Consider the following 14,353-nt stretch of genomic DNA (forward strand, 5'->3'; position numbering starts at 1 on the left):
CTAGTTTTTGCTTTTGTTGACAGATTTGTAAGTAGGAGGTTTGGGATGGGAGGAGGCAGAGAATGGAAGGTTTTCTGTAGATTTTCATTAACGATACTCTCTATCCCTCATTATCAGGGATGACTAAGATTTGTTTTATAAAGGATACGGAGGCCTGTGCCATTGTGCAAGTTTAGAAGTTTTTCTTAGAATCAAACATTAAGCAAGAAAAACAAATCTAACATAACACCCCAAAGCTAAAAAAATCCAATGGAAAATGCCATTCTGTTCAGACTTATGGCCTGTAGGAAAAATTTCAAAAATATTCCTTCAAAGGGCCAAGCAGCAGGCTTCCCATTTAAGCTCTGTGACTGTTATAGGGTGTCTGTCTCACATATCGCTTTGAAATTTCCCTTCTCATCCTGAATGATCAAACCAGTTCTCTTGCTTCCTCTCATCCTGCAGTCCTGCATGGAACCACCATTGCTCTCTAGCAGGGGACAGTTTTAGTGTCACATCATTGTGGAAAAGTGCTGATGCAAACCAGCATTATTCTCAGGTAGGCCTTTCTTCTTCTTTCTTCTGAGCCTAATGGGACCACTTTCAGAGAGGTAGTTGGGTTTTCTAGGTTAGGGCAGATTCTGGAACTTTCCAGGGGGCTTTGGGTGGTGTAGGGATTGCTCTGTTCTGCCACCCACGGCCCCTGGGCAGAGATCTGCCAGAGACACCAGTAAGGCGATGGTTTTCCAGACGCCTCTTGCTAAAATGCACTTGGAAGAATGTCCCCCCACTCCATTTTGTTTCCAAAGTCAATTTATTGAATATTAAGTCATAAAGCCAATGATATAATTTTAATGAAAAATAATCCTGTATCACTCAAGACTTAAAAGAACAAAAATAGCCCCTAGAAACACTGCTTTGAAAAATAATCACATTAACATTACACACAGAAGTCCTTTCTTAAGCTTTATTTAAGAAATCGAGTACTATATAGTTCAATATATATAAGACACATCCAGTATTGTGTTCCTGATAGCAAGTGCATAGATTTTGTTAAGATACCATTTTCACTCGATATAAACGTTCATGGTCACATGAAGATAAATATTCCCAGTGATTTTGCCCAAGCATGAGAGGAGAAAACAGAACACAGCAAGAATAGTGAACTACAACAGAGATGAAAAACAAAAACAGCGAATTAGCAGAACAGTCGATTCCTGATAAGTGAATAAGCTGATTGTTTGGTCACAATATTTTATTCACTTATCAGGAATGATTCACAGTACCTTTATGTTCACTGTGTTTCCTAGCCTGCCAGCTAAGAGTCCCAGGCCCTGGGCTGCTCCTAACTGCCGTGGGCTGGGCAGACATGCGGCTTCCGTCACCAGGGTGAACGCTGGCAGCTCTGTCATCCCCAGGGGGTCTGCGCATGGCAAACAGGTACACCTTGCTAGCACTGCAGAGGCCTTTTACAGAATAGCATGCTAGCTGCGAATCCAAGCAGGGACTACTGGACAGTCCTCAGAGCTTAAGGGAACTAGCATTTTTTTGTCCCCTTCTTTGAAGAATTGTTTTTGTTTTTCCAGAACCAAAAAAACTGGCTTTGTCTTTCCCTTCTTTTACTTAGCATGAGTATTTTGCCTTGTGTCAAATGGTGGAGATAGAGCTATCGTACATCACTTACGTATTTTAAAAATAAGCCCTTTCATCTTGGAATTGCTCACCCTCTTTACCCCTTCTCCCCTCCCTCACACCCCCGCAAAAAAAAAAAGAAAAGAAAAATCACACCCGTAGCCACCTTTTCCCACTAACGTAAGCTGTGGGTTTTCAGACTGGTGGAGGCTGTGATGAGATTGACTAGAGAAGTATTGGCAGGAAGTCAGCTCCCACGTGTGCCGGTGTGGAGCTGGTGGGAGCCACGTCACTGAGGCTCGGCCTGCCACTGAGGCTCGGCCTGCGGGGGAGCAAGCCGCCTTCCCTCCGCGGCACCCGGACCCTCTGCTGTTGAGCCGACTAGACAATCTAGGGGTCACAGGGGCTGCTAAAACCAGCGGGTGGAGGGCCTGGCACCTTCAGGGAAAGTCTCAGTGGCAGCCAGAGGAGACCTGCCTGGTGCTGGGTGCCTGAGTCACACAGAGCTCGTGTGTCTGAAGAATGGGAGGCGAGAGCAGACATAGGGAGCAGACAGCAGTGGAATCTTTTAAGTGCACTTGGAGAGCAGTCAGATTCCTGAGCGTAACAGCGGGGCACACGTGAGAAGAGGGCCTGGGGCCTATTTCAGAGGGCATACCAGGAGTCGTTTTTGCTTTAGTTCTCTTTTTGATCATTGGGGTTGGGGTGGTAGCAGGGGACAAGGCTTTTTTAAAAATACATGTTCCTTCAGGAAGGAGTGTGGGTGTACAGGGCAACTTGGCTTTCCTTTGGAAATGGACCATAAGGACCATGAAGACTGAAGCATGAGAAACGTGACCTCCTCCCACCCCACCTGGCTGAGTAGGGCTTCCATTTCAGCACTCGGAACTATTTCTTTCCTCTTCCATTACTTTTACTGATTCAAAGTTGCACCTGGATTCAGTTAGCTCTTAAAAATACATAATTTAAATTACTTTTCTACACGTCTCTGTTGATGGATGGCAACACGTACTTAACCCTTTTCACATCTTCTATCCACCAGGTAGGTTTATTTTCTCTGCCCTCGAGAGCGCACCTCTTTTAAAAATGTGATTAGTCGCTAAGAAGAGTTTGACTGGAACGTTATGCCTTTGCACTGCTGGGTAGATAGTTCTGCTGCCTCTCTTCTTCTTTTTGAGGTTATGCAGTAAAGCAGCAGCAGTTTTAAATGAATGTTAAGAAATGCATACGTATGCCCATGATGGAGGGAGAGGGGAGGGAGAGGGAGAGGTGGAGGTTCAGAAGAGAAATTTACCAGTGTGATCAAAAGACCATAACAGGTCTTGGCAAATCCAACTCTGTAGGCAGTTGTTTTGGTGAATCGCTGGATGCAGGCTTAAAACAGGCCACTGAGCATAAGTCAGAGGTGGCTGGTGTGCAGTTTCCCTTCCCCCAAATCAGATATTCACTTAGGTGGAATCGACTGTATCTTTTTACACAACATATAGAAAAAAACAGATACGTGAAACAGTGAGGTGTGTAGATGTATCACCAACATGTAATGACTACCAACAATACAACACGCAGAGAGAGACACAAGTATTAGGAAAATGGTTTAATATTGGAGACAGAAGCAAAAAACTGCATCACACAATAACATACGTTACAAAAATAAGTTTGACTGTTTCAACTACACGGTTATGTTCACAATGAGGACAGAAGAATCAGAAAAAACTTTGATCTAAACAGCAAAAAAGCAAACCCCTAAAGTTTTAACTAATACATTTATCCACTTAAAGTGACTGAGTACTTCTAAATCTAATTACCTTATTGTGTAACTAACTGCACGATACAGAATAAAAAGTGAAACTTACCGCTGTATTTTTTTAAGACAAAATTCTAATGCTAGATATAAGCAAAGGGAAAAAAGAAATCAAGCCAAAGTTTTTAATTCTCAAAAAAAAAGTAACTTTCTTTCTATCAATCAGAAATCAAACTTGAAATCAGTCATTGTCAGGGGGCCCACTAGAGTAAGCCACAAAAATTTCCATTTTTTTTTAATCTCCAGTATAAAAAGTTCCACTGGTACAAAATGCATAAGTACAATCAGTTGTAGAAATAGGAAAGCCTGCGTATTTTTTTTTTTTTTGGCTCAAATTCCATCAAACAACAAAATCCAAATGCATCAATAAAACAAACAATACTCAAATGGTCTTACAGTTTCCACTAGGTTGCATTAACTTTGGCTTTTCTCAGACAATATTTAAAAACTATTTTGTAATTCTAAACGAAATGATATTATTAATCTACAAACAACAATTCTCACAGCACAAAAAAACAAATACATTTTTTGTATGACATTATTCAAAAAGGTAATGAAACTACAGGTTTTTTTAAAATTTTATTTCTTCTTGTTAATTAGCACTTAAGATAATAAAAACAGAAACAGTAAAATGAATCCAGAGTAGCACAAGCCAAAGAACTAGAACCCCTATGGTGAAAGAAAGATGAACTTGTTACGCCTCGAGGACTGCCATTTTTATCACAATTCTCTAATTTAGTTTAAAAATGACTATTTTCTACACTTGAATTTTAAAAAAGCAGTTTCCCTGTGTGTTTTTTCTTCTGGCACAGGCCCTTTGCACCCTTGTAACTTTTTCCTTTTGATATTAAAAGATAAAGTGACTAGAAGGACAACTTGTCTCCAAGGAGGGTTATCTTTTTAACAATGAGACATGAAAAAAAAAAAAAAAGAAAAAAAAGAAAGGACTGTCCCCCTAAATGTGTCTTGGTTGCCTGCAAAATAAGAACCACTCAACTTAAAGTGCCACCCTGAGCCTCTTGTCAGCCGCACTGGGCGCTTCAGGGGGAGATGCAGGTGGGTGAAAGGAGTGGAGGGCAGTTTGCTTCCTGGAAGAAATGGGGGAAAAGTGTGTTATGAGATTTATGTAGAAATTGGTAAATGAAGAGATTCGGACTGAGACAGTCTGAGCCATTCCAGTGGTGTGTGTTCTCTCGCGCTCCTACGCACGACCTGCACACCACCATGGGCTATGTGTGTGAGTGCGACGTGCGGCAGCTTCTGGTTTTCAGCAGATTGCTGCAGGAAGTACAAAATAGCCCTCGAAGGATGAAGGAAGGCCCCAGCAGTAGTAAACACGGGTGAGGATAATACAAATCGCCTCATTGTAAGTGCATGTGCTATAAGAAGGAAACTTTTTTTTTTTTGCATCGTTGGAGGCTAGTCCTTTCCGTCCCAGGGCTATCACATTCACACACACTAAACCAAGCCGGGTGGTGAGCGCACAAAGGAGCGAGGGAGGGGAGCCAGCAGCTTCTGGACTCCATTAGTGACAAAGAAGCTTCTGGGGCCTGCTTTCAGGAAGGCAGGAGTGTGCGCTGGGGCTGTAGGGATGGCATTGGGATTTGTCAAGACAGCAAAAGATCTGTTCACACGAAGTCAAAGTAATATGGCACTTTCATTAAAAAGTGGCAGCAGGAACTGGCGCTAGGTATTTGGTCAGTAACTGTGACAAAGAACTGACTTATGTGGTCAATACATGCATTCAATTAAAAATCAAAAGGGAAGGGACTATCCGCTTCTAACTCCAGACACCTTGCGTATTCAGAGGGGGTCAGAGAATCCCAGTACAGTGGCTGATTAGAGATATTAACGAGGAGTATTTCAGAAACAAAAGCAAAAATACCTCAAATGACTCCATCACAGTCATTTCACTGGAAGGTCGATGAAACTGTTCTAAACTGGACCAGGCCACTAAACCTGATCTCAGAAGCAGAGAATTTCAGGTTCACTTAGGTGCTGAAATCTACCTACCATTCCCCTCACAGGTTTAGCCAATAAACTGGTCAGAAGGAATTCCTGCAGCGCATTAAAAATTCTTTTTTAAAAAATGACCAGAAGTTGTCAGTTAAAAAAAAAAATCAGGTTAAAGTATGTATTTTTTTCCTTCAGATTTGCCTTGTGGAGTTTTCTTTTGGATCGCAACCAAAGGATAAAGTAGTGAAAACAAAAAGCAACTCTATAGAGAAGATAGATGGGGGCTGGGGGTTGGGGAGAATCCAAATTAGAAAAATACCCGCAAACAAAATGATGACAGTATAAAAAGTTACCAACATTCCCGATAGCTCTGGGTAGAAAGGGTTAAAAGTTCAAAACTTTCTCACCTTAGAGGTTTCCATGTATTATGAAGAAAATACATTGTGAGGTTGCCGTCACAGCGTTGATGTGCAGAGTGGTTAAAAAAGTGAGACATGGGCACTTATACAGTGTCTTACAAAAAACATCATAGAGAAATAACAAACGATAACAATTTCAGGCAACAAGACCACAGGATAGCAAGTTAACAAACTTTTTAACCTCTTTTTTTGTTTTTTGTTTTTTAAATATTAGGGATTTATACAAAACACATAATAAAATACCCATGTTATCAAATTACTTCTCACAAACACACTGAAGCTCTAGGAAGGAAGTACCTTTGGAATTTGGCACTATATATTTTCACTTTTTTCTTTAAAAGAAAAAAAAATCACATTTTGCTGAACACAAACACATCTAAATAGTCCACAATAATAATAATAAAAAAAAATGACATCAATGCTTTACAAGCCAACACAAAACTTATTCTGGAATAGGTATTTTTTTTTTTCCCCTCACATGAAATTTTTTTTAAGCAAATTTTTTGAAATTCTTTTTTTTAAGTAAACCAATTCTAAACTTGTCTTATCAACAAAGAACATTAAGACCGTAAGACTCATGATGAAACCACAACTTAATTCACAGAAGCACCAACGCAACACAGTTTACAGTAACCTTTCTCCTGTACATTGAAACAGTATAAAATATAGGTAATTTCATGTGCATTAAACCATGGATTGTCTAACTGTGAGTCAGTTCAGCAAAAGGTGACACAAATAGGTAGCATTTGCCCCAAAACAGGGTAAATATTTTTCTTATACTAACCTACAAAAAGTGGTTCTATATATATATCTTAATGAGAAAGTGAGCCACCTAAAATGGCCTTATCAAAAAACTTTACACTGCCTGAAAAATGTAAAAACTATTACAGACCTCTAGAGACTTAAAATCAGACAGTTTTTTTCTCAAACTGTTTTTGGAAGTAGTCTGTTAGAAACCAACATTCTGTGTCCCTGGACACATATTGCTATTGTTACCAGTGACCGGGAAGAATGCCAATCCCTGTATAATACTTTCAAGTCTGTTTTATGAAAAGAAAAAAAAATAAGAAAGAAACATTTTTGCCACAGGTTGTTTTTCTATAATTAATTTTTCTAATAAATTTCAGTCTTGCATGAATGCAGCAATGTTTTTCACATTGACTTCCCAGAATTCATAGCTAGATGAGGTCACATGCAAATCTCAAAGGTCAAACTAGATCAAAGGTCAGTAGGAGAACCAAATATGATGTGAGGTCAGAAAGACATCAGAAACAATGACGGGACGATGAAACTTTTTTTTTGAGACGCCACAGGGACATGCTAGGCAAACGGTGAACTAACGGGCATGAAGATGTCTAGGGAGAAAACAAGGGAGAGTAAAAAGTTACACAGAATCTACGCAGCAGCAACAAAATCACTCTTAAGGGTGCAGGAGAAAAACTAATGCAAATCTTAGGTCATTAGGGAGTCTACGAGCCGTCCACATAATTTGCATTTCTTACAATCTTTATCCACAGCACGATGGAACCCCAAGAATCCATCCGGAGAGGGAGAGAGGATGGATTCTGGGTGTTTTGGGGTGAGGGGCTGGCAAGGGACAGGGGAGAGGATCCAGTTTCAACGAATGTAACATACGGGGAAAGTCAGACAACTGAACTGTAAACTAGATAATGGAAGTTACGAACAAAATAATCAGACAGATACAAACGACAAGAGGATAAAGCATGAACTTTAGGCCTAGGGTTCAATGGTGACAAAAAGCCCATTCCTCTAGAGACTACTTCTGAAGGATCTAGCTAGCGCGGAGAGCTGCTCTTTAGGTTCCCAATAAGTTAACAATAGGCAATAAAGAACTTCCATTATTTCTGAGGCAGTAAAAATTTTGTACAAAAATAGAAATGCTTTTTTTACAAATAAAATTTACAGGCCTGTGGCTTTCTTTTTTATTTATGTATTATTTATGTATTATTTATTATTAAATTTATCTTTCAAGAAACATCAAGTATTTTCATTCCTTTTTATTTTATTTTTAAACCCTGTAGCTTTAAGAAACAGATCTCTAAATCTTTTTTTTTTACATTAATCCTTTCTAAGAACTAAAATAAAACAATAACAAAATAGACAACCAGTGTAATAACCTGACCAATAGATGTCATGTTTCTTTGAACCCTAAAATAAAATCCCATGGATTAAAACAAACCAAATGTAGTGGAAAGACGTTGTGGATTGTTTTAAGTGCTTCTCCTGGCTTCTCTCTGGCTAGGCCACCGCCTGACCTCTGAACAGCTGGTGCCCGCCTAGGGGTAAGCTGGGGCAGGAGGGCTCAGTTCTCCAGGCAGGGCATCAGCTCTCAGCGTTACAAGTGCACATTAGCCTCTGTTTGCCTTTTAAATCCTCAAGATGGCATTTATTTGTGTGTATGGTTTTTTTTTTTAAAAAGCAAAACCCAAAAACAAAACGAAAAAAAGGTAAAAGGAGATTCAAATTGCAAAACAAAGGAGAATACAGTGGCACTGGAGTTTACTCGCTAGAAACAAGGTAGCCCAAGTCTTAAATATGGCGAACTGGGTGGGGGTGGGAGGGGATGGAGGCCTTATTGTAAAAATAACCGTCTCTCGTGGTAAAAGTTGGCAATGTGGTCCTCCTCTGCCTGTCCTGTTGCGAACAGGCTGGCCCGTGGGACTTACCCTAGGAAAGCTAAAATAAGAGCGGGAGCCTCTGGGGTTAGGATCAGTAAGGTTTGCTGTCGTTTTTGGAGCGCTTCAGCTGGACCTTCAAGCGTTTCATGCCAATCTGAAAGCCATTCATAGCCTGGATAGCAGCTTGCGCAGACACTGGATTGTCGTAGCTAACAAAACCTGGAAAACACAAGGGGCAGGGAGGCGGGAATCAGGAAGGAGGCAGCAGAGTAGAGAAGGGGCAGGGCCCCGTGGATGCGCTGGACAGTGTAACCGCAGTGGTGAGTACCGCCGTGTGCCTCCCCTGGATGAGCAGGGCATGTGTGAGGGCAGCACTGGGACTGTCCACTGAGAAGCAGTGGAAAAGCTAGCTGGACGGGTAATGGCCTGATGTGAACAAAGCACCTCTGTAGAATGCTAAAATCTCAACACTCTGTTGTGTGAGTGAATTCAGTCTCTTACTGATTTCAGTCAAGTCCATTTGTGTTTAAGGTTTCTTTGAATCCTTTAAGAAGCCCAGGTCCATGAGTAACTGCGGCTCATCTAAGCAATGGCGTCAGTGCTCCAGGGCTGCAAGGGTCCCTGATGCTCAGCCAGGTTGAGCTCACAAGGCAGGATAATTAAGGGAAGGGCTGGCTAACAGGGTGGGCCCTTCATTTCAGCTCTCCATCCATCTCCCAGAGCCTGCACTTGTTTGGCTATGGGATGGGGTTAGTGAATTAACTCTAGAATGTCTATACTTGATTTTTAACATTTTGAAGTTATTACTGAGAGGGACCTAAGGACCCAGGGGAAACGCTGGGTCTTCTTCCTTATCTCTCACTTCCATTTTCTGAGCGCCACTGAATTCAACAGAATGGAAATTGCTCCCCTTGTATCTCCAAGAGCCTTGGGGAATAAACAGGCTAAACAGCTCAGGGCTTAACAACCATCCCAGCAGTTCCCAGTATCTTTCCGTTCTGACACTCACCACCAAGAAAGAGAGGGGTGCTTTTGCAAAAAGAACTGATGATGCCCTGCAAAGACCAAGAAACAGAGTTCTGACCATGTTTGTTCTCACCCCAGGGGGGGACCAGGGCAGGGGGTGATGGTACCTGCAAAGCTTCCTTCAGTCAATGGCAGAGTGTTAGCTTGTACAGTCCCTACTTACTTTTGGTGGTAACAGTAATTAGCTATTACCCTGATTGAATTTCATTTCTGAACATTAGCTGTTAAGAAGGTTCTATACTAAGCTTTTCCATCTGCTTACTATTACAGTTCAAAGCTAAAGAGAAAATTCCTTTACCAACTAGAGGAGGAAGAGAAGGACATAAATGTACCTTGAGCAGAGTTCTCAGCTGACAAATATGAGCATATGGTGGAAGGCAGAGAAGTTTCTCATAGGCAGGCTGTACTGCCAACGGTGGTGTAAATTTTTATAAAATCTAATTCCCAGTAAATGTGATCGTTCAGTTCAAGGTAACTGCTCAGACTGTCTCCTTTCCCTCTGGGTTTTTATCCAGAAGTAGCAAGATGATTAAAGAATGGAAATGGGTCAAGGGTGAGATGGATAATGAGGTTAGAATGAAAGAATGGGGTACCACCTCATGACCTGCAAACCTGGGACCCCAAGAAATGACACTGGCTCACTGAGAAACCCTGGTATAGCATGCTACGGCTTCTAGTAGAAACTGGAATCTCAGTCCATTATGCCAAATACAAGTGTCTGCCGACACCCAGCTGTGGCTTGCATTATTATGAACACGCTGGTTAAGTAGCTTGTGGGCTGATATGAGCTCTTTTCAAAGCAGTAAATATTTTCTCAAAATCAAACCACAAAGCTCAATCCTTTCCAACCTCCAGATAAGCCCAGGACATTGTCTGGCTACAAGGAATATATAAGTCTGGCTCACAGCCTGTGCAGGGACGTCCCCAAGGGCAAGCTCACAGCGAAACACACCCACCGCACACAACTGACTTCCATGTCGCTCGCGTGAACCATTCCAAAGGGGTCGACACACTCGCTAAAGCAGCAGCAACAGTGTCATGGGTGCAGGCTGACAGCCTTTCCACTCAGATAAAACCAGTGACTTAAAGGGTGGCCATGGCCATGCTACTTCCTCTAACAACATTAGATTCAGACCTTCCTGGGCCATAGCTCAGAAGTTAGAAAGACGCCATGATAAAGGAGCTTTGGGAGCCAAAACATTCTGGCTGCCCATTACCATCCGCCACATACTGAGTTATTGGGCGGCTGAGAACCACTCCCGCCTCTGGCGGTTTATACCATACAGTTCTATTTGTCAAAATTTCTTTTGGCCCGTATCTACTCTGATTTGTTTTATGCTACTGCCTATACCAACGTGAATTAGTAAATTGGAGTGACTCAAGCAAATGTTCTTTCTCAACCTGGGCCAGAACTTGGCAAGCGAGTAATATATACTCTGAACATTCAGGCCTCTAAACTACTCAGGGGACTAAAAGGTTTGAAAACATAAGCAGTCCACGTAATGAGTGCTCGCTGCCCTCCTGCTGTGGAACCAGTGCACCAGGCAGCTTGCCTTCTTCTCTCCGGGGGCAAATGCCCCGCCCCGAGGCAGAGTCGGGCTGCCTAAGGGAGGGCCGGCACGGAGCGCAGGCCGCAGAGCGTGCTCGGTATAAGCTACACCCAGTCAGGCAGCCCCCTAGCCCCTGGCTCCTGAACCCAGCGCAGCGCAGCGCCTCCTGTGACGAGGCGACACCCAGCCCTGCGCTCGCTCTGTGGAGCGGCAGTGTGGCTGGCAGCTGACCACACCCCTCCCGGCACATGCAGCGGGGACTCTGGATGGAGAGCAGTAAGCCCCGCCCTGCCCACAGGGCGGAGTCAAGGATTAGTGGGGGAGGCTGCAGGGTCCTTCTGTTATCAGGACAGCCTAAACTACAGCCCACAAACTCTTCCCCTCCAGTTGTTTGTGGTTCAGTCTATGAGGTTCAAAGACACTGTTGCTGCTCCGCAGTGACCCATTTAGGGGATACATGTAGCAAGACGCGCCCATAGCGCAGTGTAGAACTGCTCTATGTGTAGAACCTAATGTCTGCTGTAACTTCCCAGATCCTTCCTTTTTATACAGCCCCTTCCTCCTTTTTTGGTGAAACGACTTTGCCCAGTCTGTTTACATGGATCCAGAGAACCAGGAAACACCACTACACAAGGGCAGCCCTCTCCTGACTTCTCAAGTATTTGCCATTACACCTTCCGTCCCGGGACTCCGCACTCGGGAGTACGGTAATGTTCTGGCTCGGTTTCTTTGCATACCAAAGCACTTGCTCAGATTGGTCTGTTTGTCAATGAAGACTTTAGCAGAGATAACATTTCCAAAAGGCATGAACATCTGCAGAATGTCCTGGTCTCCAAACTCCTGTGGAAGGTGGTAAATAAAGAGGTTTGCACCCTCTGGACCTAAAGAGGAAAAAGAAATCAGAGTAAGGTATTCTTTGCTGCTTACTGCCCACAGCCTCTTCTTAGGAATACTGTCACAACAGGTAGGCCAAGTCCCTGGCTTCCCCTCATACTACATGGGGACGAAGTTGATGGATACAATGTCAAGTGCCCGTGTGTCTTCCAGGAAAGCAAACATCCTTCAAATGTCCGTTTCCTATGAGATGCTGGTTACAAATGGCTCCCTCTCACTCATGTTCTGTGTGTCACATGTGCTTACTGCACGTGTGCACATATTTTCAGTCTCCTCTTTGTGGAGGTGAAGGTGGCAGTGATGGGGTCACATGGGGGAAGACAGAGCAGGCGTGAGTTTTGCCTGGGTGGCTGTGCAGTATGTATAGACTGTCTGATGAGAGACTGTCCTGTGTACTCTGCAAATTGTAGCAATTTAGAATAATGGATATAGCAGTAATGCTGCTTGGGTTTCTTAATCATTTACCTAATTATCCATCCAGTTTTGATTTGCCAAATCTCTTAACACACAGTCTAATAATCATCTTTATTAGAAATGACTGGCAATGAGTCAAGGCAGGGAAGAACAGGTAGCTAGTGTTTCACAACTGTGGTAGGAACTACACCACTGGGGGTTAACCTTGAAAATGTAGCAGCTGGTCAAAGACCAGGCTAAGCCAGGCAATTCACTCTTACCCATCACTTTCCAGAAATACAAGAAACAAGGGCAGAGTGAGGAAGACCTTAGCTAGCGTGGTTGGAAAGGTAAGCTCTCTTAAGTTCCTCTCCATCTCTTTTTCCCTCCTCTCTAGCCGCCGGTACAAGGACTACCTGAAGGTTAAAAGAAGCAAAAAGGAGACAGGAAGGATGAAATGCAAATGACCCTCAGTCTTCTTCTAATAGGCAACAGGCAAGAACGCTTTCCAGGTCCCAGGCTGCTAGGGGTGGTGCACATCCTTTCCCAGATGGTGCTGGGGAGGCCCAGGGGCAGGATGCCTCTAGGACGCTCTATGTTCTGGGCAAGGTGTCTGGGAGGGAAGGGAGGGAGCTTGGAAAACTGGGGACGTAGCCTGTGCAGCTGGGTCCTGGAACCTTAACAGGAGAGGAGCCAGGACCTGGTGGCTCCATGGGGAAGCCCCAGGGCACAGGCTGCAGTGGGCGGGTGGGTGGGAGTCCTGTGTCTGCATCCAAAAAAGATAAAATTGTGGTAAAAAGAACTGTGTATAAATAAAAGGAACACATATTTTGCAAAGAAAAGTCAAACCAAGTTTCTTCCTACAAAATAATAAATAATAAATCATAAATAAGTGTTCTAATGAATGGGACTTTTCACAAGGAAGACTTGAGACAGATTTCTGAAGCTACAGACCAAGCATTTCTTCCTTTATTTGCCAGCATGACCTCTCCAACTGTCTGTATTGCTTACAATTTCCATGGACTTATCCACATTCCAGTACAAAGGAGGCAGCCTGTATTTATAGGAACACAATTGCAGGCTTTGGTCCCCAAATGTTTTTCTTTTATTTATTTATTTTTTTAAACAAACTCTGAAATCGTGAAAACTAAATGTGAATAGACACAAAACCCTACCACTGGAAATGGATGGCCTGCGCGAACTATGTATGCCATGCCCATCCTTTGCAATCTGGACACTGGGCAAATCTGGTAGTGCCCCAACTGAATATCCCTTCCAAGTAAAAGAGCCAAACGCACAAAGGAGGATAAATGGGGCCCAATCTGAACTGTGAGGTCATCTCACCTCCTGCAGCCTGGGGAGAAAGTGCAGTTTTGATGCACTATGACAGATGACTGTGCAGGCCTGGATAACCTGGCATTCTACATGGCTCTACATTCTGAATGTACCCCTGCTGACAGGAGTCTAAGAAGACATGAAGACAGGGAAACCCAAGGAGGCTTTGTCCTCTCAGTCATCATTTTCCCAGGAAAAGTGCCACCGTCTCCTACTATTGAGTCCCCATTTTCCCCCATCACCAAGAAATGGTTTGATTTTGCAAACCACTAACACTGTTAACACTAAAATGAGAAAAAGATGACTTGATAGGGAACACCTCTCGTGTATGCGATGAAGGTGGCTACTGCCATAGGTGCCAAGGGTAAAAAAAACAAAATCTTTTTTGAGGGTTCCACCTATCCCCCTCAGCTCTCCCTTTAGTCAACACCAGCTGACAAGTCACACATCCCCGTTTCTCCCAGTGCACATTATTTTAACTTGTTAGAGTTCTCCGCGTTACACTGCTGGCTGCACACAGCTGGCTGGCAGCTGGTGTTCCTAGTTTGTGTTTCTTTCAGGGCACCTGATGTAGCATAAAGCACTGGGGGCGTTTGTATCAGACGGCCAGCGCCCACCCACCAGCTTCCCACTGGTGTCGAAGGCTCCACCCACTTGTGTGAGGGACTTGCCTCCTGCAGACATGGGAAGATGGAAGGTGTGAAAGGTCAGAGGATACTTAGGAAGCTG

At 43.3% G+C, this 14,353-nt stretch overlaps 1 protein-coding gene across 22 annotated transcripts in view; it reads right to left on the reverse strand.

The window, feature by feature from the left end:
* Positions 1–932: 932 nt before the first annotated feature.
* CELF2 (CUGBP Elav-like family member 2) overlaps positions 933–14,353 on the reverse strand; it is a 505,669-nt gene continuing 492,248 nt past the window's right edge. For 11 of the 22 annotated variants that reach the window (XM_019656964.1, XM_019656963.1, XM_019656965.1 and 8 more), the window contains 3 exons: positions 11,740–11,883; positions 8,475–8,645; positions 933–7,142 (listed from right to left, as the gene is read on the reverse strand). In XM_019656964.1, coding sequence (XP_019512509.1) covers positions 8,518–8,645; positions 11,740–11,883 — 272 coding nt within the window. In that variant the 3' untranslated portion in view covers positions 933–7,142; positions 8,475–8,517. Of the gene's footprint in view, positions 8,646–11,739; positions 11,884–14,353 lie in introns of all 22 variants that reach the window. The other 11 variants (XM_019656962.1, XM_019656972.1, XM_019656980.1 and 8 more) reach the window with 3 other exon arrangements.

This window comes from Hipposideros armiger, unplaced genomic scaffold (assembly GCF_001890085.2).
Source record: "Hipposideros armiger isolate ML-2016 unplaced genomic scaffold, ASM189008v1 scaffold_271, whole genome shotgun sequence".
Taxonomy (NCBI): Eukaryota; Metazoa; Chordata; class Mammalia; order Chiroptera; family Hipposideridae; genus Hipposideros; species Hipposideros armiger.